Genomic DNA, 24,967 nt, shown 5'->3' with positions numbered 1-24,967 from the left:
AAGCAACTGGAACACAAATGGAGAACAAGTTGAGACACTGCAGATAAAGACATCTTCAAATCAGTCTACCACCAACAGATACAGAGCACATAGCGCACAGCTCTTACAGATCACATCAACACCAGAACTAACATTAGCAGGTAAATATTACCCATCATCAAAGACTCCACAATGACTCCTGTGCTTCCAGTAACATCACCACCCCATAAGACTGCTGCAACAAACTCTTGGAATTCTTCTGTAACAAAATCACCTCCATAAACAGCAACTTTGACGGTCAACCAGACCCTGTCATCATTGCAACTCAACTTCTCTTCACTGCCGAAGAACGACCCCATACCTCGTGGCCTGCAATCACTACAGTCAAAATCGCTGCTACCATGAAGACTATCCACTCAGGGACTCTATCTGACCCTTGCCCTCACTATGCCTTCAGCAAAGTACTAACACCCATTCTCAACACCCCCATTGACTCAGCCACACTCCTGTACACCTGGAAATATGCCACATCATGCGGAAATTATCCTCTGACCCAGCCACGCTTTCCAAATACAGACCCTTCTCCCTCCTACTATACTCAGCAAAGGTGTTAGAAAAACGAATCAGCTTACGCCTCACTGACCACCTCAGCAAACCACCAGCTCCCCGACGCCATGCAGCCCAGATTCAGGCCTAACCACAGTACATAAACAGCACTCATCGCTGCCTCAGACAACATCTGTATGATCCTTGACTGAAGAGACACAGCAGCCATCATTCTCCAGGATATCTCTGCAGCATCTGACATGGCATTAGAACCCATCGTCATCAGGCACCTGCATGAAATTGGCATTCAAGGACTCACTCTCCACTGGATCTGCTCCTACTTAACAGATGGACCACAAGCTGTCATCCTGCACCTTACTCCTCATAAGCCTGATAACTCATCTGCAGAAAGCCTCAAGACTCATCGCTCCAATGCGTACATGAATGTCATCAATGCACCCAACATACACATATTCTCCGATGCAGAAGATAAGCAATTCTTACTCTCCTTCTCGGGCAAGAGCCCAACACAAGAAACAAACTAACTGTCTACATGACTGAACTCGCTAACTGGATGAGAACCAACTGTCTCAAGCTCAACATCGGCTAGACATGTGTAGTGATTAAACAAGAACATCTCACCATGGACTCCAACTGGTGGAAGGCCAAACTTGGACCCACACTCACACCCAAATCCCATGCTAGCAACCTTGGAATAATCATTGTCAGAAAACTGGACATAGCAGAGCAAGTCAACGCCATCACTGCATCCTGCATCCAGACCCTGAAGATGCTGAGGAAGATTTTCAAACGGCTCCCAAGCAACACTAGAAAAACTGTCACTTATGAGTCAACAGAAAAACATCTTGTGTGTTTTGCTGTTCGCCCTATGTGGGAAGGGTATGCCCAGACGTGGGTCCCGTGCTCAATATGCCACTGGAGTCAAGCTATCTTGGCTGATGACAGCTGAAAGCCAGAAACCGGTCCTGGCATGCTTGATTCCGGTCCAGGAAAGACATGGCTTGGCAGTTCGGGCTGGACTATTCCCATGAGGCACAGGGTCAAGACTGATTTGCATATGGCCATGTCTGAACTGGGGTGGCGTGATGAGCAAAATAACAATGGATTAAACCCAGATCTCTGACTGGGGGTGAATGTTTTGGCCAATGTGCAACATTCCGTCCATCATCTTGTGTGTTTTACTTATGAGTCAACACCAAGTTGGACAATGCAAACACCCTCTACACCGCATTTCACTAAAAGACTACAAACCGTCCAGAACCCGGCAGCCAGACTCATCCTAAACCTCCCACACAGAATTGACATCACACATCAAGGAAAGACACTGACTACAGATGCACACAAACGTGCTAAATTCAAACTCCTCGCACACATTCAAGGCACTACAAAACTCTGGCCCCACCTACCTAGCATCTCCTTCCACCAATTACACCGACATCTCTGCTCCGCAGGGCTCCTAAACGTACACATTCCAAGCATATACAGCACCAGATCAGTAGGACAGGTGTTCTCTTACATTGATCCTAAAGCATGAAACAAGCTCCCACTCTACATAAGAGCCTCCTCCTCTCCTTGAATTCCTCAAGAAGCAGAAGACCTGGCTTTTCAATTAACTAACCTCCCATAGGCAGAGCTAGGCACACACACCTGCTCTGCACTAGGATACCTTCGTGGGCGGTAGTTTGATTAACAAAAACACATAACACAACTTAACAAAAAAACACTGAAATTCACCAGCTATGTTATTATTTTTTTTAACTTGTTCTCATTAAGGGAAACACAAAATAAGGAAGTACATTCGCTCCTGGTGGGGGTTCCCAGGAACTATATAAAAAAGGACCCCCCTGTTTTCCAAATATGGTTCCTATGGCAGGGCAAAACTATTTCTAGAGGTTAAGCCCTTGGCAACCATACTCATACATCAATAGTTCATAAACTTCTCATACATATGTTCCTCTTCACATATACCATCATTCCACGGAGCGCAGACACTATATTTGGCTTTGTGCTAACTCCCAGGGCGGTGCCAGTCCCAATTGCCATCTAGCACATAGTTGAAGTCCCCAGCCCATAAGAGGGAGTCATTTGCGGTCCACCTCGTGAAAGAACACCTTATTGTCCATATTAGGGGCAAAGACCTCCCATCCATCCAATAAGCAGTATAGTAAAGGGTATTTTCCCTCGATGTTGGCTTTAAAGCTCTGAACCTGGAATAGAACCTGTGGGGCGACCCATATCAAGCCCCCCGGCCATAATTGGAGTACTTGGCCGAGTATAACTGCCCCCTCTATTTCTTTTGTACCTCACTCTGCACTAGGTGTGCTTCCTGTATTAAAGCAAAATTCACACTCTGTCTCTGCAGGTAGGACTGTACTCTATATTGTCTCACGAAGGAGAAGTGTGGCTCAATGATTAGAGCGGCAGACCCTGATGCAGAGGTCTAGCCGGGACCAGGGTTCAATTCCCCGCCTCGGCGGGTCTTGGGCTCAAAATTCCATGGACCTGACAATTCCGCATCGGTGCCTATTCCAATCATGGAGTCCCACTCTGCAACTCTGGGCAATAGCTTGCTTAATCTCCACAACGGCCCCCACAACGCTAAGGATGCCTGGCCTCCACCTTGGGGGTGCCCAGGAGTGGACGCCTCACAGGGAAAGCCAGGATGGGTTCCACAGCGGTATTCGTACAAGCGCATTGAGACCCTTGCGGGTGAGTAGTGCGCTATACAAGTATCAATTTTTTTAGGAGTTGAGGTCCCGAAAATTCTGTGTTACTAAGTTATATCGGGCCGCCATGTATTTACGTAATTTGACCCTCCAGCCCTAACCACAGCCACCACCACACCACCCACCTCTACCCCTACGCCGGCACTGCGGCTTAGGAAAACAACATAATGCAAATAGAACTCCCCGTCCGACCCACCAAATTAAAAACAAAGAAACAACACGTGCCTTCCCAATCATAGGAACTCTTCCCCTCCCATCCAATCAACAAATCTTTGCTCCCCAAGAATATCAGAGAACCCCCATCACAAAGCAGAACTATCACAGTCGTCAGTCAATCTCCAAGCTCAGTAATCTCTGGGTGAAAAGCTGCACCTATCGACTTTAACATCTGTTGCCACCCACAAGCACAGAACAGCCCCAAGCACACACTCAGAGCACACCAGTCACACCCTCCCTCTGTCAACCCATGCAACTATTACCCTCCTAGAAACGTCACACTAAGGAACCATTCTACCATATACTTAGTAAAACTAATCAAACTAAACCAAAAAACAACTAAAGCCGCCGGAAAAGGGTTACTGGGGCAGGGAAAAGGAGTGGCTCCGCCCGTGTTACTCAGCACACATCAACACAGTCACTCGTAACCACTTGTCAAGCATTGGACCTGCCAGCCAGTTTACCAATATATTGCAGCTGGACCTCCGGGGACCCCATGGCCCTGTGGAATGCATCGACCGTCTCAGGCTCCAGTCTCCCAGGATCAAAGGTATGATGAACGATCACCCCAGAGGGACATCAGTGTCTGCATAATCAGCTCCATCTAAAATCGCTTGCAGTTGTCGACTCTCATACACAACATCTACAGCACTCCCATTAGAATTGGAGGCCGTCACTATCTCCACCAGAGCTCTCTTTGCTTCCCTCTCCGATTTTGTTGTGCCAGATCTAATGTGCCATCCTGTCGAACTACTACTCTGGAGGATGACTGGGAGGCCCGCCTCCCTGGCGTTTGCATCTTCACACCTGTCAAGAGTGCTGTGATCCCCCGTACACCCAATTAATCCTTGGGGGTCAGCACCGGGGTCCAACCATCTCTTCAGGTCTCCTACCAGTCCCAGACATCCTCAGGCATGTTGAAGAAATGTGAGCATTCATTGCGGATCACATTCATTTTTGCTGGATATAGGAGCAAGTATAGCATACCCATTGCTTTTAATTTCTGCTTCACCCTCTAAAATCAGACGCATCTGTTGCATTTGCCTAGTATAATCTGGGAAAATGCTGATCATATGATTCTCAAATGTGGGATGTCCGGTCTGTCGGACTGCACAGAGAATGCCGTCCCAGTCTTTGTAGTTTAGTTACTTTGCAATTTTGTACAAGGGATGCCCAGTCAGTGCCAGGGCTCGATGAGCTCTCTCCACTACGAAGAATGTGGACAGTTGGGCTGAGGGGCTCATCATCACCACCCATCGTTCAAAAAACAACTCCTCACTCTGCCTTTCTGCCCCCTCTGGGAAGCCTACAAATCAGAGATTGCATCACCAAGAGCGGCCCCGGTTTAAGAAGTTGCCATCCTGGCTGCGAGGTTGGCCATCTTAGCTTGGAGAGAGGCAACTCCCGTCTGATGCTTGATCACATCTTTTTCAGTGGCCAGGGAATGGTCTGCCACCTTACAGAGGTCCACCGACAGGATGCTGACATTCTACGACACTGCTTCTATTTATGCCTGGACTACTGAATTGAATGCCTCAATCTGTGCTGCCTGCAGGCCCTCCACACTTTCTGGCATAGGAAAATTTGCCTTTATGCTTGTTGCAGGGCCATAAACTGGTACATTTTTGTCTGCTGGGCCCCACTCTCCGGTCTATCTTTCCTCATCGTGTGTCACTGTCAAGTGTATGAGTAAATTAGATCACTACCACTCACCTCCAGTGATCTGCCCAGGCACCCGTAGCCTCCATTGTTGTTCGCCTGCACCAAGTGGGAATCAGCAGGTAGCTCCCACGCTATAGAGTTGTCGGAAGAGTCGCTCCAGGATAGCATATAGGGCCTCCCTCAGTCAATGTCTTTAAAGGCACCCTGACCTCTCCACCACACTTTACTGTGCAGGGCCGGATATCACACCATTGTGTCAAGCTAAAGGAGAGTCACTAGTGCATCCAATAACACCAGGTTCCTGGATGGTAGGGACAACTGGATCACATCTGGGCTATCCATAGCCCCTGGGGATGGGAAATCCCCCAAGTGCAAGTGGTAGAGGCTACTCACAGTGTCGCAATAGGCACCAGCCCCCCACCTCCCAGTCTCTGCACCGCAGATGATGACAGACATCATCTAGTGGTTCACCATCCAAGGAGGCTGAATGGGGGCCAGCAATCACCTCTCGAGCTGTGCCAGCAGGTGCCTCCACACTCCGATCCTCACCTCTGGTAATAGCCTCAGAGGTGAGGGTGCCAGGTCCCTGGCTTCATGGGCCCCCCTCCAACTCAAGACAGGGCCACATACTCTGCAAGGGCGACATGGCCAGTTCCCAAGGCAGGGCACAAAGCAAGCGTGGCGGCCCGGAGGGCGATTTAATCTCCCTAACCAAGCAGTTTGAGTTGAGGACTTCGCAGGCTGGGACAGGGTCCACATTGAAACACAGGCCTACCATTGACTGGAGTGGTCCCAGCATCTCCTTCACACTGTGCGGGGACCACAGGTGCTCCGTCTTGTCTGGGGTCTGCCATGTATCCCCTTTTTAGGTCAAGCCTGGGCAGCGCATGCACTGCTTTGCGATCCAAGCTGTAATGGAGTATGGACTTGAAGCCACGCCCACTCTCCGCCTATATTTGTGATTGGTGTGTGTCATTTTCCTTCGTAAATGCTGGCTTCCGATTCATCAATAGGCTTGTTAGTCCCTCTTTAGTACCACCTTGTCTTCATTCGCAACCTCCCATGAGGACTGACCATTTTACTTTGGCTGTTACTTGGTGAATCTTTTTTAGTCTGCAAGCACTATTTTCTTTAAATAGTTTCTCCTCCTGGAGACACAACATGCTTTCTTGCAACATTCAGCGCACTGTGCATGTTTTTACTTTCTAAGCTGCTCGGGACAAGGGAGGCTGTTTCTTTGAATAGGTCTTGCTTTTACAAGAGTTTAAGCTATTGGCATTGTACATTAGAATGCCTTTTATTTATGTGTTATTTATCAAAACATATAAATAGAACGCATTGTCATTTACAATGCCAATAGCTTAAACTCTCCCAAATGAGAGACCTATTGCATTGCAAATGCTTGTTTCTTTTTCACCAATGTCTCACAGCAGCAGCACTGCAAAGCCACCACTTCCCTCAGTGTAGTGTTGTGTCCCTTGGGACCACATGCTACTAATTGACACACACTCAGTGTGGTAGGGTACTGGAACTGGCCTCGAGCACGTGCACGGGGCCCTTTTATTAGCAGGGTCACATTACTCGTGACACCTGGGATGGATGGGTGTGAGGTGCATGTGTGTCCACTCCCATGAATTTGCTGAGACACTAGAATGTATCCAGCAGGACACTACATTCCTCTCAAACGTTATTCAAAATAAAACAAAGTCCAACTTCTCGAAACAAACTATTCACATGGACACCACACAGTCTCTTGGTCCTGAGGGGCAGCCCGTGGGACAATAGTGGACAGGTGCAGCTGGGAGCACCCGAGTATCACGGCACACGTCCATAATTTAACCAGAGTCTACTGGTCACGAACAATGCATCAATGGAGTCCGGATTCCTTGGCAACCTGTACGTCAGATTAATGTCCTCTCACAAACTGCTGAATGAACTTGTGTGCTCTGGCGGTGATGCTGTTGGTGTCTGTCAACTAAACAATGGTGCATGATGTGTCTGGGCACTACGATGGCCACTCTTCTAAGGCTGAAATAGTGTCAATGATGTGCAGGACATTATCCTCTGAGGCCGCAGTGCCTCCCAGTACCTTGTCGATGGAGACGCTTCTAGACCATCCCTTATGAGAGGATCCCTGGGTCCAGGAATGTCCTTGAGGTCGTTGAGTGGCAGCCACTACACCATGTGGACTGTGCAGGGCTGCTTGTGGGGCGCAGGGGGGCCGCTGCAGGAACACTGACAGGATTTGATGACGTTGTTTGTGCAACTGCCAGGGTAGGTGACTTAATGGTAAGTGGCCTTGCCAACAGGATACATGGGCACATGGACAGTCACATAGCCCCTGGACAATTGGTCTCTCATTTAGATTCCTTGGTCTCTTGGTTCTTCTGCAGGTGCAAGGCTCCACCTCGGTGATGATATCGCTCCTTGGTTGGATGGGGTGATGCACATGGCAGTGATGTTGTGGCTGCCATTGAACCTAGACGGCAGGTGGTGGCAACTTGCTGGGAGAGAGGATGTCTGGAGGGACTTCGCAGCCACATATCTTTGTCTTGTTGAGGCTCTTATTCATCTGTGGAATCTGCAGTCGGAAGCAGGGATTCCATCCGACTTAGACTACCGATGCTTGGGAATGGACTGTCTCACTGCGAAGCCTTAGAGAGAGACGCAGTGCACGCTAGCTGCAGCTTACATTTGGTTTGCCCAATGATCTGTCTCCAGGGACGTCGGTCTGCCTTGATGGCTGTCTGGTGTTTCGAGGTGCACTCTTGCTTTTTGGTCCTATCACCTTGACTGGACCTTGCTTGGCCCCTTGATGCTTCTCTTGGCCAGGGCAGCTCTGAGCTTCTTGGCAGGGTCCTTGAGTGCTCTGTGCAGAGCACTGGACGTGTTGGGGCAGCTGTGAGCGTCTTGTGGTTTGTTGCAAGGGTATTGGTCTCTCCCCTCTCCTAGCAGCAACTAATAGGCAGCAAACACGGGGCTTGTGGTGCTCCTCGGTTAGTTTCTCTTCTCTTGTTTAGGCATCATTGTGGTACTGTCCTGGTGCCTGCTAACTAGGGACAGAGACTCTGGATGGCTCACATCTGCCTTTCCTCTGATTCTGCCAGCAGGGTATTTCCCGCAGTGGGTTCCCACTCACCGGCACTCTCTCCTCCAAATGACAGTCTGACCACAGGGGGTGGGTGTTCAATCTTCATCCATTGATTCGGTGGTGGGGGACATTCAGTGTCCGTGTGTATGTCTGTGCTGGTGCAGTAACCGTAAAATGGCCACCAGGTGCCACTGCAGTGTGAGTCTTAGGCCCCGGCAGTTTCCTAATGCTGCGGGCACATTTGACACACATGGACACTCTCTAGTGCTGCCAGGCTGCAGGTGTGAGACTTTGTCCAGGTGCAGCGCGATAATGTGCCGCTAGGTGGCACTGCAGTGGTCGCGGCGGCCTTCCTTGAGTGATGCCTGGGCGCTGGGAATGCCAGTGCCAGTGGGGCATGCAAATGCTGATGTGGGTAATTTTCCCTGGTGACCCCGGTCGGAGCCTCGGTAGGGAGTCAATATTAGTGGTGGGTGCAGCTGCTTGCTCTCTGGCTGCATAGGGTGAAGGTTGTGGGGACATTCCGTATCCGCTGCACTGGCCGTTTCGTACCAGTTACTACGACCAGGAAGCAGTGTCCAGATCAGGCACTAGGTGGCACTGCAGATCTTCGGGAGGGCGTGGCAGGCTTCCCTTTTGCTGCTGTTCAGGTGTGCACCAGTCACCGTTCCTCTTTTTGTGCTGATGCTGCCTTGGGCCCTGTTTAGTGTTGGTGCAGTCTTGGTTGCCTGGGCTTCTGGTGGGGCGCTGCAAACCTTTACCGGCTGAAAAAAATGCATCACTGCTCACCGTGCATTTTTATGAGGTAAGCGGGGGCACTGCAGGCATCGTGCTGGGCAGCAAGGCGGCTTTACTTTATCCAAACTGATGGCATTGAATCACTTACTTGGCCGGTCTGGTGTCAGGAGTCATTGTTCTCACACTCTTTCTGCCGCTCTGTGCTACCACTTCAAAACAGGCTCACAGTGGTAATTGGCAGTCTTGAGCTGCTTGCTGCATTGGTCTTTGCAGCACGGAGTCTTTCTCCATATGCTGCGGTGGTGCAGGCCTTGTTGAAAAGGCCTGAGATGCCATCAGGTTGCCTTCCTAATAGCGGTGGCAGCACAGGGGCTGCACCGCCTCTCAGGGCCTGTCCCAACCAGGCTGGTTGTGCAGGTCACTGCTACCATGCAAAGTTCAATCAATCAAAATCAGGGATTTTTGAAACGCGCTACTCACCCGAGAGGGTCTCAATGTGCTGGGGTTGAGGGGAGGGTTCGAGCAGATCCGTGGTCATCTGAAGAGCCAGGTCTTGAGGTCCTTTCCAAATAGGCGCAGTGTCAGGCTTCGTCTGATGCAGAGGCAGTTAGTTTCAGGTCTTGGCCGTAATGTAGGAAAAGGATCTGCCACCCGACCCGCTCTGGTCCTGTGGATGCAGGGGACTGTGGCAAGGGCTAGAGTTCGGGCCTCGAGTGTTGAGGGGCAACGGGGCTGGCTGCGGCAACTGACTCCCCCGATGCTGCGGGTTGTTGCAGTTACAGGGGCGGTAATTTCTACCAGGTGCAGCCCCCCTCTTCGCAACAGATGGCAGCAGACAGGGCAGTGAGGATTGCGCTGCGGGTGCAGCAAGGCGGCTGTCTCCTCACAATGTCAGTCTTGGCCAGGCCGCTTAGTTAGATCTGTGGTGCTGACACTTCAAATACAGGTCACAGCACTTTTATAGCGCTGCGGGCTGCGTTTCTCTTTGTGGGCTGTTATCTGCATGGAGGGGGTATCGCTCATGCTGGATGCCCCCCAGACTGACCCACACTTCTCTCTCATTTCCCCAGGACAGTGTAGATGGCGCGATTGCCGCCTGTATCCTCCTTCCGCTGCAGTTTCCCGGGGACGCTGGAAATGCCGGTGCAGGTGAAATGTTGATGCGTCCTCACGCGGTCGGACGTTTCTCGCTCTGTCCGCAGCACTTCTTCAGTGAAGCAGATAGTGGCAGGTGGGGCAGCTTACAGGCGCCTGCACAGGTAGGGGGGGGGGGGGGGGGGGGCTAATCATTCACAGGCCCTGCCATACCTTGAAGAGGTTATCACACTAAACCCAATTTACTAAATGAAGTAGATTGTGAAGTAGATTGCGTGAGAATATGGCGCCCTTTTCAAGTAGGAGCACGGAAGGAGAAATGTTTTCCTTTAGCCTTCCTTTTCCGAATTTGCCTGCGTGCTGCACTGTGCCGCATGCATACAAAGTGGGAAAAACTTTGCATTGTGTCTGAGGATCATCGTATTTTGAACAGGAAGGATATCCTTGCTGTACAAAACCTATGCTAGACTAAAGCACAGACCTTAGCGATATGGTCCTAAGGTGTATGCGTGGCACACAGCAGCTGTAATCAGTAACGGTGCAAAGGAAAGGGGAGGAGAGAGCCATATCTCCAAAGATAGGGCGCTCTCCGGCTTCCTCCCTGTCACGCAATGCAGCACAGCCTCCCGGAGGGCTGCGCTGAATGTTTTTTTTTTAAATCTCCCCCTAAGTACCTAAAAAATTGGCTACTAATTATACACCGAAAAGGATACCGCGTTCAGCACAGTGCTCATAAACATACCACTGGTTGGGGATACAATCACAGGGGTCATTTAATTGTGTGTAGGTGGGTATGCCAACCTAGAATTTACACTGCAATTTTCAGGCAAAGATTGGTAAGGAATGATACACTATGACCTATAGTCTCTACTTCTGGAATGGAAGTGCTGATGCTTGCACTTAAACTCTTTAGAAATCATACACAAACATATAATATATAGCCCAAACATGGAACACAAAGCCCAAAAATCTACTGATTGCTCAGAAACGCTCAAAAGCATTCCTATTCAAAACTGAGTCTAACACTTAATCAAGCTGAGGCTTGGAGGTAAATGATGCCGCTCTATCCAACTCTACGGTACGGGTTGGAGATTGAAGCTGTATCCACAGTTGCTCCCAGTGTTTTGCTATTATGTCTATTGTTTGTGCATTCATATTTAATGTTGTACTATACCAGAGCCCTGAGATGCTTACAAATCAGCAGAAGAGCTCCATGACCAAGGGTCTGCAATGTCTATGTAGCCCAGTCCATGACTGTCCATTGGCTACGTGGCTCCAAAAAGTGAAAGGTGCACACATGAAAATTGAAGAAAGTATACATTAGGCAACAGTGAAAGGTCAGTGCTAAAATAATAGGAAGTGAGATTAAAAGTAAGTTAACCATTTAAGAGTTAGTCTCATAATGGTGATTTATTCTAATAGGGCATTACATTTTGTGAGAAATAGTACGATAAGTCCTGTAAGTCTTATAATACTTAAAGTATCATTTTTCTGAGCCCAAAACTGCCTGTTTCTTTTTAATCCGATTAGCAGGAGCCCTTGGTGAAGAGTTTGAAAACATCAAAGTCCTTCAACATGAAAGCCCTTCAAATCACATGTTCCTTCGAGTCAGGCACAAGGTTTCAAACTCATTTTAAAAACTTCACAGTTGCTCAATGTCTCTTGATCTTGGTCATGCCAGCTTTTGAGTCCTTCTGTTTAACACACACTCCTAGACACAGTAGTTTGGACTCCTTTCAGCCATTCTGCGGCCCCGTTACGTTCTCTTGGGTTGAGTCCACATATCTTCCCACGTATCATAACACCTCAGCTCCAATTTTCTTTTAGTAGGCACATGGCTACTTCTAAAAGCAGCCCTTTCTGTCTGGAGAACAAAAGGATTCTGATAGCCGTGTGTCAGGCATTAGACGCTCCACCCTGGAACCCATAACACTTTTGTGACTGGCTTCTGTTTTTATTGTGTCTGAGCTGAGATACTTCACTGTGAAAATAATTTTCCCACTCCACACGAGGAATCCTTTAACTACCTTTTCGGGAAAAAATAAAGAGTGATTCTTCTTGGGTCCGGGTGATAACCAGATCGTTCCAGATCGTTAAGAACACTGGGCCTCATTTATGAAAAGTGTCACATTGCTGCAATAAAAATAGTTATGCAACACTTTTCAGTATGCCCTCATTAAGACACCATCGATGCGCCGTATTTACTGTATGGCACTCCATGTTGCATGGATTGACAGGTACGTCAAGAATCCTGATGTATCTGTTGGTGCAAAAATGGCGCATTGCTGTAGTGTGTCTGGAAACTGACGCAATTACAGTAATGTGTCATTTCACATGGTGCAAGCCCATGTGAAAAGGCCTGAACTACCCCTTACGCCTGCTTCAAGCACGCGTGAGGATTTGATGCAGTGAGGCCGTAGAAGTGTTACAGTGAAATCCCATATATTTCACTGCGACATTTCTATGTGCTTTTCCGCGCTGGAATGCCCCCATACATTATACCTGATGCAGGTAAAATAAGGAGCAGGAGTTTACAAAGTGACGCATCTGCCTAGATGCCTCAATTTGTAAATATGGCACATTTTATACGCTGCTGCAACATCTCAGAAAGTGATGCAACGGGGGAGTAAGGGCCTCATAAACAAGGGCCACTATTTCCAGTCCTGAACGTTCATGTGATCACCTCATGCAATCAGGGTGATGTACTCTTGCTTTGCATCCACAGAACTAATTAAACCAACACACATGGAAGCAGTGATTTGTAGGTGAAACGTTTAAGACTGGAGACAGCTTCCTCAATGACCCAGATGAGGTGAGAAAAAGATAAACATGCAAACATTAGATTCTTTGCATCTTGAAAAACAAAGGAAGTTATGAATTTATTGACATTTTCTCCTCAGCCCCACCCTGACACAATAATGATTTAAAAAGGGAAAACTTAGTAGTGAGTGGCTCTAAAACACTAGCATGTACAAGCTTAGTTTGTGTGCTCCTGAAAAGCGGACAAAAAACACTTTTATCACACTATGAAAAGCATTCCCATCCTGGAAATGGATTAACTCCTGTACTTGACAGGAGTAAATTGCCAACCGTTTCTATGATGGGCCCTCAAAAAGAGTATAAATATCCATAAACACGCTTGTTTGTGGCTGTTTCAAAACCTTCTATGGCTTTCCCACTCTGGAGCACCCAATACTAATCCAAGAGAGATTTATAGACACAAGAAAAAGGATTTGAGCACATTCTTTATGACTATAAAACTATGTTTTGTGATCACAAGGGTGTGTTTACCCACCTGTGAAAACGGCCATTTGAGGATGCAATCACAACATTGATGCACGAACAGCTGAGTGCATTAGGCCCATGGCACTTTGCCAGAATGCACTGCCCTCAAATCCTTGCTGAGTTAAAAATGGAGACATGCAAACAGGTTTATGTTTAGGACACAGCAGATGGATCTTTTACACGCATCAGGTGAGCCCTGAAGAACAAGATTTGACTTCTTACAATAAGTATGCATCTAGTAGACTTAAAGGTTTTACTCAACACCACAGAACAACTGATTCCTCACACAAAAGGATGCTCCACTTTCAAAAGGGCGATGAGATCCTACAAACGGCAATTATGGGAAGTCCAAGTTGACTTACTCGGTAAGCATGAGAGGCATTCTGAGGTGTGCGGCCACGAGGAACTGCCGGCGCAGAAAAGCTTTTTTCTTTGGTCTTGGACATCCTTCTTGGTAACATCTCTACCTGGTCAGAATGAAAAATACAATGACATTGAAATCTTACCTGATTTGAACATACAATCCTGCGAAGAATTGATACATGCCAAAATCATGTATATATGTTCTGGGGCAAGGTATAGCAAAAGACTGGGAGCAAAAAGTATTTGCAGTTTTGCACACTTACGTATTGCGACCATTCTTTAATTTTTTTATGCAACTTATGTGCTAGCCAGTTGTTTTGCAAAATGTTCAGTGGCTGGGTTTTCCAGAACTACCAGCTTAAGAAACATTATTTGGGAATATCGCTATTTGACTGTAAGACCGCTATTGCTGTGCCTGCACACCAAAACAGGAAACTCTTTTTAAGCAGCCTGTGTTACTATTTGGGAGAACATCAGAGGAATCAGGTAGTAGTCTCATGGAAAAAGGATTCAGCAATCACCACCTTTGATGTGTCTGTAACTGATCTGATCAATGGCTTCTCATCCCAACTGCTGTTGCAAACCATTGATCCATACCATTGCAACTTGCAATTAGATTAGTATGCCCCATTTATGTCCCCCCCTAATAGGATTGTAAAACCCATTTTACAAATAAAGCTTCCTTTTATATCCATTATACTTTTTTTAGAGGCTCATGGCTTTCTGTCAGCTTATTTCATGCATTGGTCTTTTGTATCTTTCCATTTATCTTCTGCGCTCTCCAGCATAAATAATAGGGCAATCCGTCAGCACACGTTGGGCACCCATTCACTTCTGTGTGAGTGATGACATTCAGCAAAAGTATAATGCACCCCCCACCAGTGTCATTGCTTGTGGGTCATTCTGTCATTTTATGTCACTGTGTCAAATTTAAAAAACCCTATTTTTTACATTGATATCTTTTTGAGGGCCTGGTAGCTCCTTAGATGCTGCTAGCAGGCCCTTGCTGCCACTTTCTGTGCACTTCGCCCCACACAAGCAAAATAAAATTTTCCATGGGTTTTCATGCCCATTACAAATTGGCAACTTGTTACTGTGCTGCAAATGCAATCACCTTTGAATGGGCTTTAAAACCATTCAAAGATGGCTGCCCATACATGTGTATGTATAGACTACCATCTTCCAGTTGTTTTTGCAAAGCTTTCTTACAAAAACATTTTCAAAAAGGCTGCTTCTCTATCGCTGCCATAAGCCCTGACGCAGAGAAAGCTTTTGACCGCGTTCATTGGCTTTTTATGATGCGTGCTCTCTCTCTTTTTAGCCTCTCCGACTTCGGGCGGCTGCCTCACAAAGATAATAGCTGCCAGCATTTCTTGGATCATCGATACCGTATCCATTTTAATCATTTGAAAGACCTGCAGCTCATCCGTCTTGCAGGATACATTTTAACGAGCAGGGCCTTTTTCCCTGCCTACTATGAGAAAACGGCTATCATATTAAACTCTTTTCTTGACAAAGGTCGCCATCTGTTTAAGAGGTGTGTTACCGCTACAACGCATCTTTTACAACGTAATGCTGTTACAACGCAGCTATTACATCGCAAATACCATTACAATGCATGCCATTACAACGCATGGCATTACATAGCAGATGCTATTACAACGCATACCATTACATCGTAAGTATTGGTAAGTATTTAATTTTTTTTTATTTTATTTAATATTTTATAGTTGATTTAATTATTATTAATTATTAAAAAATATTTATTTCGTTTTTAAATATTATAAATTAAATATATTAATTTAAGTATTTTTTAAAATAAGTATGAGTATAGGAGTATATGTTTTGGGGTACTGATGTATATGTTTTGGGGTGTTTGGGTATTTTTAGGTTTTAGGGCAGTGTTTGGGTTTTGGGGTACAGGGGTGTTTTTAGGTTTTAGGGCAGTGTTTGGGTTTTGGGGTACAGGGGTGTTTTTAGGTTTTAGGGCAGTGTTTGGGTTTTGGGGTACAGGGGTGTTTTTAGGTTTTAGGGCAGTGTTTGGGTTTTGGGGTACAGGGGTGTTTTTAGGTTTTAGGGCAGTGTTTGGGTTTTGGGGTACAGGGGTGTTTTTAGGTTTTAGGGCAGTGTTTGGGTTTTGGGGTACAGGGGTGTTTTTAGGTTTTAGGGCAGTGTTTGGGTTTTGGGGTACAGGGGTGTTTTTAGGTTTTAGGGCAGGGTTTGGGTTTTGGGGTACAGGGGTGTTTTTAGGTTTTAGGGCAGTGTTTGGGTTTTGGGGTACAGGGGTGTTTTTAGGTTTTAGGGCAGTGTTTGGGTTTTGGGGTACAGGGGTGTTTTTAGGTTTTAGGGCAGGGTTTGGGTTTTGGGGTACAGGGGTGTTTTTAGGTTTTAGGGCAGGGTTTGGGTTTTGGGGTACGGGGTGTTTTTAGGTTTTAGGGCAGGGTTTGGGTTTTGGGGTACAGGGGTATTACGACTTTATATAAATTAAATTAATTAAATTAATTTTATTTAATTTAATTACATTAATATCTATTTTTACAATTATTAATTTAATTGTATTATTAAACGATTATAATTAAATTATATTATTTAAAAATGTTTAATTAATTAAATTCTTTTAATTTTATTAAATATAATTATATTATGTATTATTTATAACTTAATTAAATTATAATTATATTTATTGTAATTAATTACATTATATTATTTTCTATTTATAAATTTTTTATATTTCATTAATTATATTATTTTAAATATATTAAATTAATATCAATTTTAATATTAATTAAATTACTATAATTAAATTAATTACTGTTTTAAAAATGTTATATTATTTTTATTATTTTAAATTAATTTAATTAACTTTATTACATTTTTTAAAAAAAAGATATACTTACCTATACTTACGATGTAATGCCATGCGTTGTAAAAGTATCTGCTATGTAATGCCATGCGTTGTAATGGCATGCATTGTAATGGTATTTGCGATGTAAAAATCGCGTTGTAACGGAACGCGTTGTAATACATCGCGTTGTACTGACACCAATCCGTTTAAGAAGCCCACTAGTGCATCCTGGGTGACTAATATCTTTTCTAGATGATTCAAGCTTCTATCTCAGGCTGAACTGTCTGAATATATATGCCGGACAAACATGAACATCTTCTTTTGGAGTATATTGATTAATTCATCTTCCATTCAGAGACGCTAACCATTATTCCTTGAGCACAACATTCTGAGGTGGAACTCCTGATGAAGACATGTTTCTGTCGAAACGCGCGTAGAGTCATTGAGTCACTTTGGAAACCACCCAAAAGAGCCAATCATTCATTAATGTGCTGTTGTTGTTTTTTTTCGTTACATCTGTTATAGATTCCATCATGTTTGACATAAAGATCATATATATCAATATGATTATGTATATGTAGTATGGTTGTGGTTATGAATGAGTGTGGTCAGAATGTTGTGTATTTGCCAGTCTCTGTTTGATTTTCTCTTCTGCTAATATATGTTTTTATATTCACCCCAAAAAAAGATAAAAATATTTAATAAATGAACTTTTTTATATTTCTCTAAATCTGTAGTGTCACTATTGTTTCTCTCCTCACAATGTTTTGAGAGATTTAACGGTTTGAAGTAGCCCTAGAGTATTTACATTAATGTATTTTCCCCGTCGAGGTTTACTTCTCATCAGTATCAGGGGGCCTCTTTATTTTTCAATTGCGTGCTCTCAAATGGCATGGTTTAGGACCTTCTATTTTATCATTAGTTTGCTATATTCTTCTCCTACTACATCTGTTTTTGCTAATGGTTCCCAATCGTCTTATTTTCCTTTAGAACGGGGTACCCGTTAAGGATGTCCTCTTTCTCCTTTGCTTCTTATTCTTTCCCTCGAACCTTTCCTACATTCTTTGCAACATTCACCTTCCTTCTGAGGCTTCAAGCACCTGGCAATAGAAATTAAATATACAGCTTATGCAGACGATATTATGTTAAACATTTCAGATCCATCTATTTCTTTGCCAGCATTCTCAGACCTTTTTTCTTCTTATGCCTCCTTAACCGGTTACAAATACAATTTCTCCAAATCTGAAGTTCTCCCATTAAATAAAAACTGTTTAAGGAGCATGTTTGAAGGGTTTGATCTTAAGTGGAACATTAGTAGTATTACTTGCTTGGGTATTAAATAGTCCTCCTCTGTTGCAAAAACGATCCAGCTTAATTTGGATGAGGTTCTTTTAAAAGTAAACAATATGGCAAACAAATGGTCTCCCCTTTTCCTGTCATGGTGGGGTAGATTGAACACAATCAAAATTATGTTGCTTCCCGTCATTAATTTTTATTTGTCCATGTTACCAGTAAGACTTCCCTTAAAGATTTTTAAAAACCTTAGTGCGATTTTGAGTAAATTTCTCTGTAATGGTCGGAAGGCCCGGATTTCTTCAGCCCTCTTATCTGTCCCTAGAGATCAGGGTGGCGTTCACTTGCCCTATTTTCGATATTATCATTCTTCCTTTTTAATTTCTCAAGTGTTACCATATTTATCTTCGTCTGAAGGGATTTCCAGTTCAGTCTGGCAAAGATTGGAGGAATCTCTAATCCATCAATTTCCTTTTTCCTTGGCTAGTTTTACTAATCCTCCTTGTTCTTTTAATTACCCGACAATTTCAAATTTTATTTCTACCTTTCAACCAGTTAAGTGCAAATCCTATTCTCCCCTACAATTATTTTTACACTCACATCTGCGCCATAACAAATTCATTAAATTATCAAATTGTACCATTTTTTTAAACAATGGACTGCTAAAGGGATTTTCCTTGTTAAACATTCAATTAAGGATTCTCTTTTTCTCACCCCCCCCAAAGAGGTACAGTGTAAATTTGATCTACCAGTTTCCTCACCACTTAGATATGAGTCTTTGAGAGTGCTCTTGATCAATCGGTACTCTCTCCTTTCAGGATCTCCTCCATCTTCTTCGGACTCCTTGTTTGAACCTTTATCTACTTCTCCATCTATTCGGGCCTCCCACATTTATAAGTATCTCAAGTTTTCCTCTCTTGATCATCCCAAGACAAAAGTTAAACTTCTAAGGGAATCTGATTTGCAGTATACCCTCTCCTTTCACACTTGGAACTCTATATGGGCATGCATACACCACAACTCCTGCAATGCTAGCACCTCTCAGACCCTTTAATATTTTTATCAAAGATTGTTTTTTACTCCATTATCCCTTTCCAAGTATAATGTAGAATTGTCCCGGAATTGTTGGTCATGTCAACACAACCCTGGCTCGTTAACGCACTCCTTTTTTCTCTGTCCCAACGTTTCCCGCTTTTGGATTAAAGTATGTGTATCTATATCCTCCATTTGTTCTATTCATTTTCCTTTTGATATATATTCTATATTCCTTGGAAGTAACTCTGTAATATGGATAGGTTCTCGCAAGGTTGGTATATTTGTGGATTTGTTAATTGCTATTGCCTTCCAGGTAATAACCTGCAATTGGGAAGATGCCTCTAAGGTCTCCTTTTCTGCCTGGTGGGACCTTCTTTGTTACCATCACAGACTGGATAGAGCTCCTGTCAGCACATCCGAGCAAATGATTCGAAAGGAAGTCTTTTGGTCCCCACTCACCAACTTTATATCCTCATCTGTACTCCGCAATAAGGACTTTTCTTTTGTTTATCTACCACCATGAATATTTTCTTTTCTTCTTTCTTTTGCTTCTGTAGCTTTTATTAGTCAAGGTTTGGTATTTCTCACAAAAATGATATAATAATGTATTTTGGCAATCTTACGTATGGTATCCGATAAGGTTAACTCTCAGTTTCTTTTCCTTCCTTCTTCTTTTCCTTCTTTCTCCCCCTCTTTTCTTTGTTCCTTTTCTTTCATTCTTTTTCTTTTTCTTTTCTTTTCTTTCTTTCCTTCTCCTGTTTCTCCCTCTTTGGAAAAATGTAAAATGCTATTGCGTTTCAAGGTACGACTTTTCATTATTGCTTTCATATTTTTAGTTATTGTTTCATTGCTATCTATCTTGTGATGTTTATTTCTTCATCATTTATGTTCTGTTTCGTTACCTTTTTGCTCTTTTGTCATGCTAATTTTTGTATAATGTTGTACCTATGTTTCTATTTACTTCAATAAAGCTTTTTAAACTAAAAAAAAAGGCTGCATCAGTGTGAACGTATAAGCGGCCTTCTTGCAGTGGTGTTTATACCAATTTTTGTAAAAATTTGACGTTTATGCATAAGCCAGATCTACATACTGTCCCAATACTACTTGGAACATGTGTAGTCTCCAAAAGTAACTAAATTTCGCAGATTGGCTTCACATCACCCATGTTTCTGGCCTAATTTGCGTCCAGGAAACCTAGGGCAATATTACACATTATCATTGTTTGCGCCTGGCTCACCTTTCAAAAGGTGTGCAGGGCACACAGAATGATAACACGCCCCATTATATTGTATGCGCTGCCTCGAGGGCAGCCGCAACCTTAGGCTGCCCTGGGGGCAGCATGTTCATGTGAAAACAGGGAGGAGCAGCTCCGTGTTTTCACAGGGCTGGCGACACCCACCTGCACTTTCAAAGGGGATTAGAGATCCCCTTGCAGGCGTGTGAAGTTAGTGACTGCACCCGCCTACAAGGGGATTTCTGGGGGGTCCATGGGACTCCCTTTATCCCCTGCAGAGGGCTGCTCTCAGGGGGCGCAGCACCACCTTTAATTTGTGCACTGTCAGTGCGCCTCCTGAGGGCTTCTTTGACTCTGCACCCATGTCTGTAATATGGCACGGACGCGGAGTCAAAGGAATCCCCTCATTTGCATAGGGCATGCCCCCTATGCAAATGAGGGAACACCCTCTGAAGGTTCACTATCTTAGTTTTTGGCAAGATGTAATATTTGTCTGCCTGGTAAGTTATTCAAGGTTATTTTGACAACAAAGTTCTTTTATACTTAGAAATCAATTTTTGTAAAGATATACTTTAAAAAAGCAGCAAAAACACGGGTATATATAAAAAAAGTTGATTTTTTTCTTGAAATTTCATGAAGGGTACTCAAAATAATACATACAAAGAAACAAAAAGGCAATAATATGATATTACAGCCTTCACAGTTCCAATTGTAAAGACTTTTTCACAATCTCAGTACAAACATAAATTTGGGAAAAAAGTGTCTGAGTCGACGTTTTGATCTCTAGGCTTGCGTCGATGAGACCATCTTCAGGACTGAAATGTATTGCAAGCAGTTAACCCCTAGTGAACTACGGAATAAATTAATTACCATACATTTTAATAAAAAAGTACAATATAACACCTGTGTACATATGGCTAGATTATTTCTATCTAAATTTCATTAAAAACTATTGTTTTATCTTGTAATGACCTCAGTGGTCATGAGAGAATGTCTATATCTTATCGACATTACTTGCTTCTTGCTGCTAACCCAAATAATTGGCATATCTTCATTTATTCTAGAGAGTTTTTATTCATAATTTTGCATTATCGACATGCTGCATTAATTGAAATTCTACATTCAGTTTGAACCAGCCTTCGGCACTTTGAATCGATTCTTTCATATTGACAAAGAATTACCTCTATTTCTTTGCTTCAAGTCAGACTGATATAGACGTATATTCATAATCTCTATATTCATAGAAAACATACTGTATGCATACCTAGCCCTCTTTTTTGCCAATATATGCACTGCGCAATAGATCATTTGAGCTTGATGTATTACATCTCTGCTCATCGATTACATTTTATAGCGATTGGTTCTCATAGGTTCGGTTACTTTCTTTTAGAGAAATTTAATCTACCCTCCATGTAGATCCAATAACGAGTGGGTCGCATACATTTAGGGGATGTCTTTTTTAGTATATATAAACACAGCCATCAACGATGTTCTTATATAATAGAGGGTAACACATTTAGTTGATTTTCATGATAGAATCAACCTTTTTTATATATACCCGTGTTTTTGCTGCTTTTTTAAAGTATATCTTTACGAAAATTGATTTCTTAGTATAAAATAACTTGGTTGGTAAAATTACCTTGAATAACTCACCAGGCAGATAAATATTACATCTTGCCCAAAACTTAGATAGTGAATAGTCGAACTAAGCATTATAATACATCCCTTGAAGGCACACTTACCTGTCCATTTACTTTGCCCAAGCCCTCAAGGGTATATTGGGTTGTCCACTAGACTTACCAACCCTCTGAAGGTAGCGCTTTAAGTACACTTGCGCTATTGGTATTATAGAAGTGGACAAACAAGCGTCTGCGCCCCATTCTGTAATACCAAAGTGCCCTGTGGGCACGCAAAGCGGGTGCAAACGCCCATTACGCCCTTGGGGCACCTAATGTAATACGACCACTGGTGTGTGGACCCAATCCACGTTGAAAGGTTCTCTTACTACTTTCTAGGTGCCATACCATCTCCAGCTGAGCAGGCTAAAGGGGGGTTACAGGTTTTTATTATCAAATCTGTTAACTGCCAGCATTAGAAGTTCTGTGTCTGTTTCACCTCACTCTCAACTTCTTTGGTTATCATTTAAAGGTGGTCCTGATTTGGTGGTGGTCAATTTTTATAACAACATATTTGACTCCCCCCTTAGTGCTGTTGTTCATGCCCTTGATACAGGTTTGGAAGCAGTCTTGCGTCCAATTCATTCTAAATATTTTATCTTTTGGGCAGATGATTTTAATATTCAGAAATTTCCCCTTCCTGCAAGACAAGTGTGTGGTGTAACCAATGCTGAAGGGGTAGGAATCTCACGTTTACCACACAATGACAATGGGAAAGCATTGAATTCCTTAATTTTTAAATATGATCGTCTATTGCAGGAAAGTAGATGGATGGATGCTGATAAACAGATCTCTTCTTTTATCGGCAGAGATTGTCGTGCTATTATTGACCATGTCTTGATTTCCTCCTCTGCTAGTAATCTGGCCTGTATACCCTGTAGTAATATAACATCAGTGAATGACAATAATCCATTCTTCATATTAATGTCTCTTCGGGTTAAGGATCTTAAAGGAACTGCTTGTATTACAAATGTCTAATGGTGTGCGTATGCAATGGGCAGGGATAGACCCTCTTAGTGTGCTGCAAAAACTGTTAGTTATGAAATCAGCCAAGTACAATTACTGTATGGGTGAGGAGGTGGATCATGAAAGGTTATTGTGTGTGTATATATATATATATAATACATACAAATATATGCACATTAATTAAACTCTGCCGCAAATTCTGATTCTTCCTAAATACAAAAAAGGATGCTCTAACTTTCCTTGTCAATCCACATTCAGAATTGCTCAGTTGTTTTGTTGATTGGGTTTTTAAGTTTGTTTCTTATACTGAAAAAACGAATGATGCATATTATCTTTTCCATCACTGTTTTCCCTTATTTCCTTCAAATATACTCTCCCTTTTGTAATATTTTGCACTTTTAAAGACATATTGTATCAATTTTCAAGGGTATCCTTTATCTCAGAATTTCAATTTAAGGTTCTCAGATTGTTTGCAATAATTTTTTATTGTAGTTGACATAGAACAATAGCATGTGTCTGTCAGCAGGTGGGTGGGACGGACACAGCCATCTTAAAAGTGGTGGCCCAGAGTAGTGCAGCCTCTTTTTCTGCCATTCTCTAGCAGTTACAACCAGCAAACTGTCCACCTCCCTAGAAGGAGCACAACTTCCTCTCATTTTCCACACCCACACCCTTGGAATTGGTGGAAGGGTTGGGGTATTCTATGGTATGGGAATCTATCTACTATATTTTTGATTGTTCATTATAATTTGTTCCAGTCATATTTTGAGGGGATGATGATTGGCAGTGACAGTGTGGGTCCCCTTGAAATCTTCAAGGTAATAAGGCAAAAAAATGGTGATTCAAACTCTGTCTTTTACAGGTGGTTTAGTACAGTGATCTTCCATTTAGCTGATTGCTCCACTTTGGTTACAGTTTGGAGTGGTCTGAGATGAGGTCTGCGACAAGGGACCAGGTTATGGCCTTGTTACCGAGCCGGATTCTCCATTATGTATGGGGTGCCTTGCTGGGGGTTCTCTGGAGGGATTGCCTTTGGTGTACTTTAACCAAATTCGCCTCTGGAAATGCCTTTAGATCCAATATTGTGTCTTTTATGAATCTAAATGTAGATGGTCTTTGTAGTATGGAGTCCCCGCTAGCCTGGAACTCCAACATGGATCACAGCGCTTCCACCCATGACACGGCGGTTAACCATCTAGTGGAAGGTTGGTGCCCTCCTATGACATCAGACGCCGAAGGTGAAAGCGAGGACGAGCCGGGCCTGGGGAGTACGAAGGAATGGAGAACGGGAAACGGAGGAGATATAGAGGTAAATAGGGAGCAAGGAGAGCAGGACGAGAATGCGAACAAGAAGAGCCTAGACATGGGACAGAGGAGGAGTGCATCGGCATGATGGGAGAAGACCTTGGTGGAGGCTCGTGTCTAGAGCAGGAAAACACTGAAGTATCTGGATGCCCTACGGAAGGAGAGGACGACCCAATACCCCCTGCTGCGGTCCAGGAGGACCACAGTCCCAAGCATGTACACTGGGTACAAATTTTGAGGAGGCTGACTGGGCGGGAAGGAGTACAGAGGGAGAGAAAAGGAGGGAGGAAAGGGAGCACCGAGGACTGATCGTGCCCTCACATCAGTGACGCAGCTCCAGGAAGGCTCGGGGGTGCCCTATCCTTAAAATGCTGCGTCAATCCTTACACCTGCTTCAAGCAGGCGCAGGGTTTTGACGCAGCATGGCCTTAAAAGTGGCTGAGTGAAATCTTGTAAATTTCACACAGCCACTTTTAGGAGGCGTTCCTACGCAGGAACGCGGTATACACTCAAAATATCGAGTTTTTAATATCTATTTGCATTAATATCGAATTAAAAATATATAATGGACACAATATCGAATGGACAGAATATGGACTACAAAAATATCGAATAGAATAGCAGTAATATCGAATTCAAAATATAGAATGGACAAAATATAGAATGGACAGAATATAGACAACAAAAATATCGAATTTGAGGTAAGTAAGTAAATATCAATTTTTTTATAATATCGAATTTATTAAAGTGATTTATTATGTTAGTATATGTGTGAAAAGTGTATATTTATTTTATAATTTATTTTAATTAATTTTATGGTATTTAATTTTTGCGTAATATAATTCTGTAGCGGGTTGTGGGTTTATAGGGGAATAGGGTGGGAAGTAATTT

The 24,967-nt window shown here is 43.6% G+C and overlaps 1 protein-coding gene across 1 annotated transcript in view; it reads right to left on the bottom strand.

Moving 5' to 3' along the window:
- Positions 1-24,967, bottom strand: part of ATP7B (ATPase copper transporting beta) — a 539,299-nt gene that overhangs the window by 493,041 nt on the left and 21,291 nt on the right. The window contains exon 2 of the mRNA XM_086935040.1: positions 13,722-13,826. Within this exon, the coding sequence (XP_086791166.1) occupies positions 13,722-13,820 (99 nt within the window). The 5' untranslated portion in view covers positions 13,821-13,826. The remainder of the gene's footprint in view (positions 1-13,721; positions 13,827-24,967) is intronic.

The sequence above is a fragment of the Lissotriton vulgaris genome, chromosome 8 (assembly GCF_964263255.1).
Source record: "Lissotriton vulgaris chromosome 8, aLisVul1.2, whole genome shotgun sequence".
Taxonomy (NCBI): domain Eukaryota; kingdom Metazoa; phylum Chordata; class Amphibia; order Caudata; family Salamandridae; genus Lissotriton; species Lissotriton vulgaris.
Note: the sequence above shows the minus strand (reverse complement) of the source record. Positions and strands in the feature narration are given on the sequence as shown.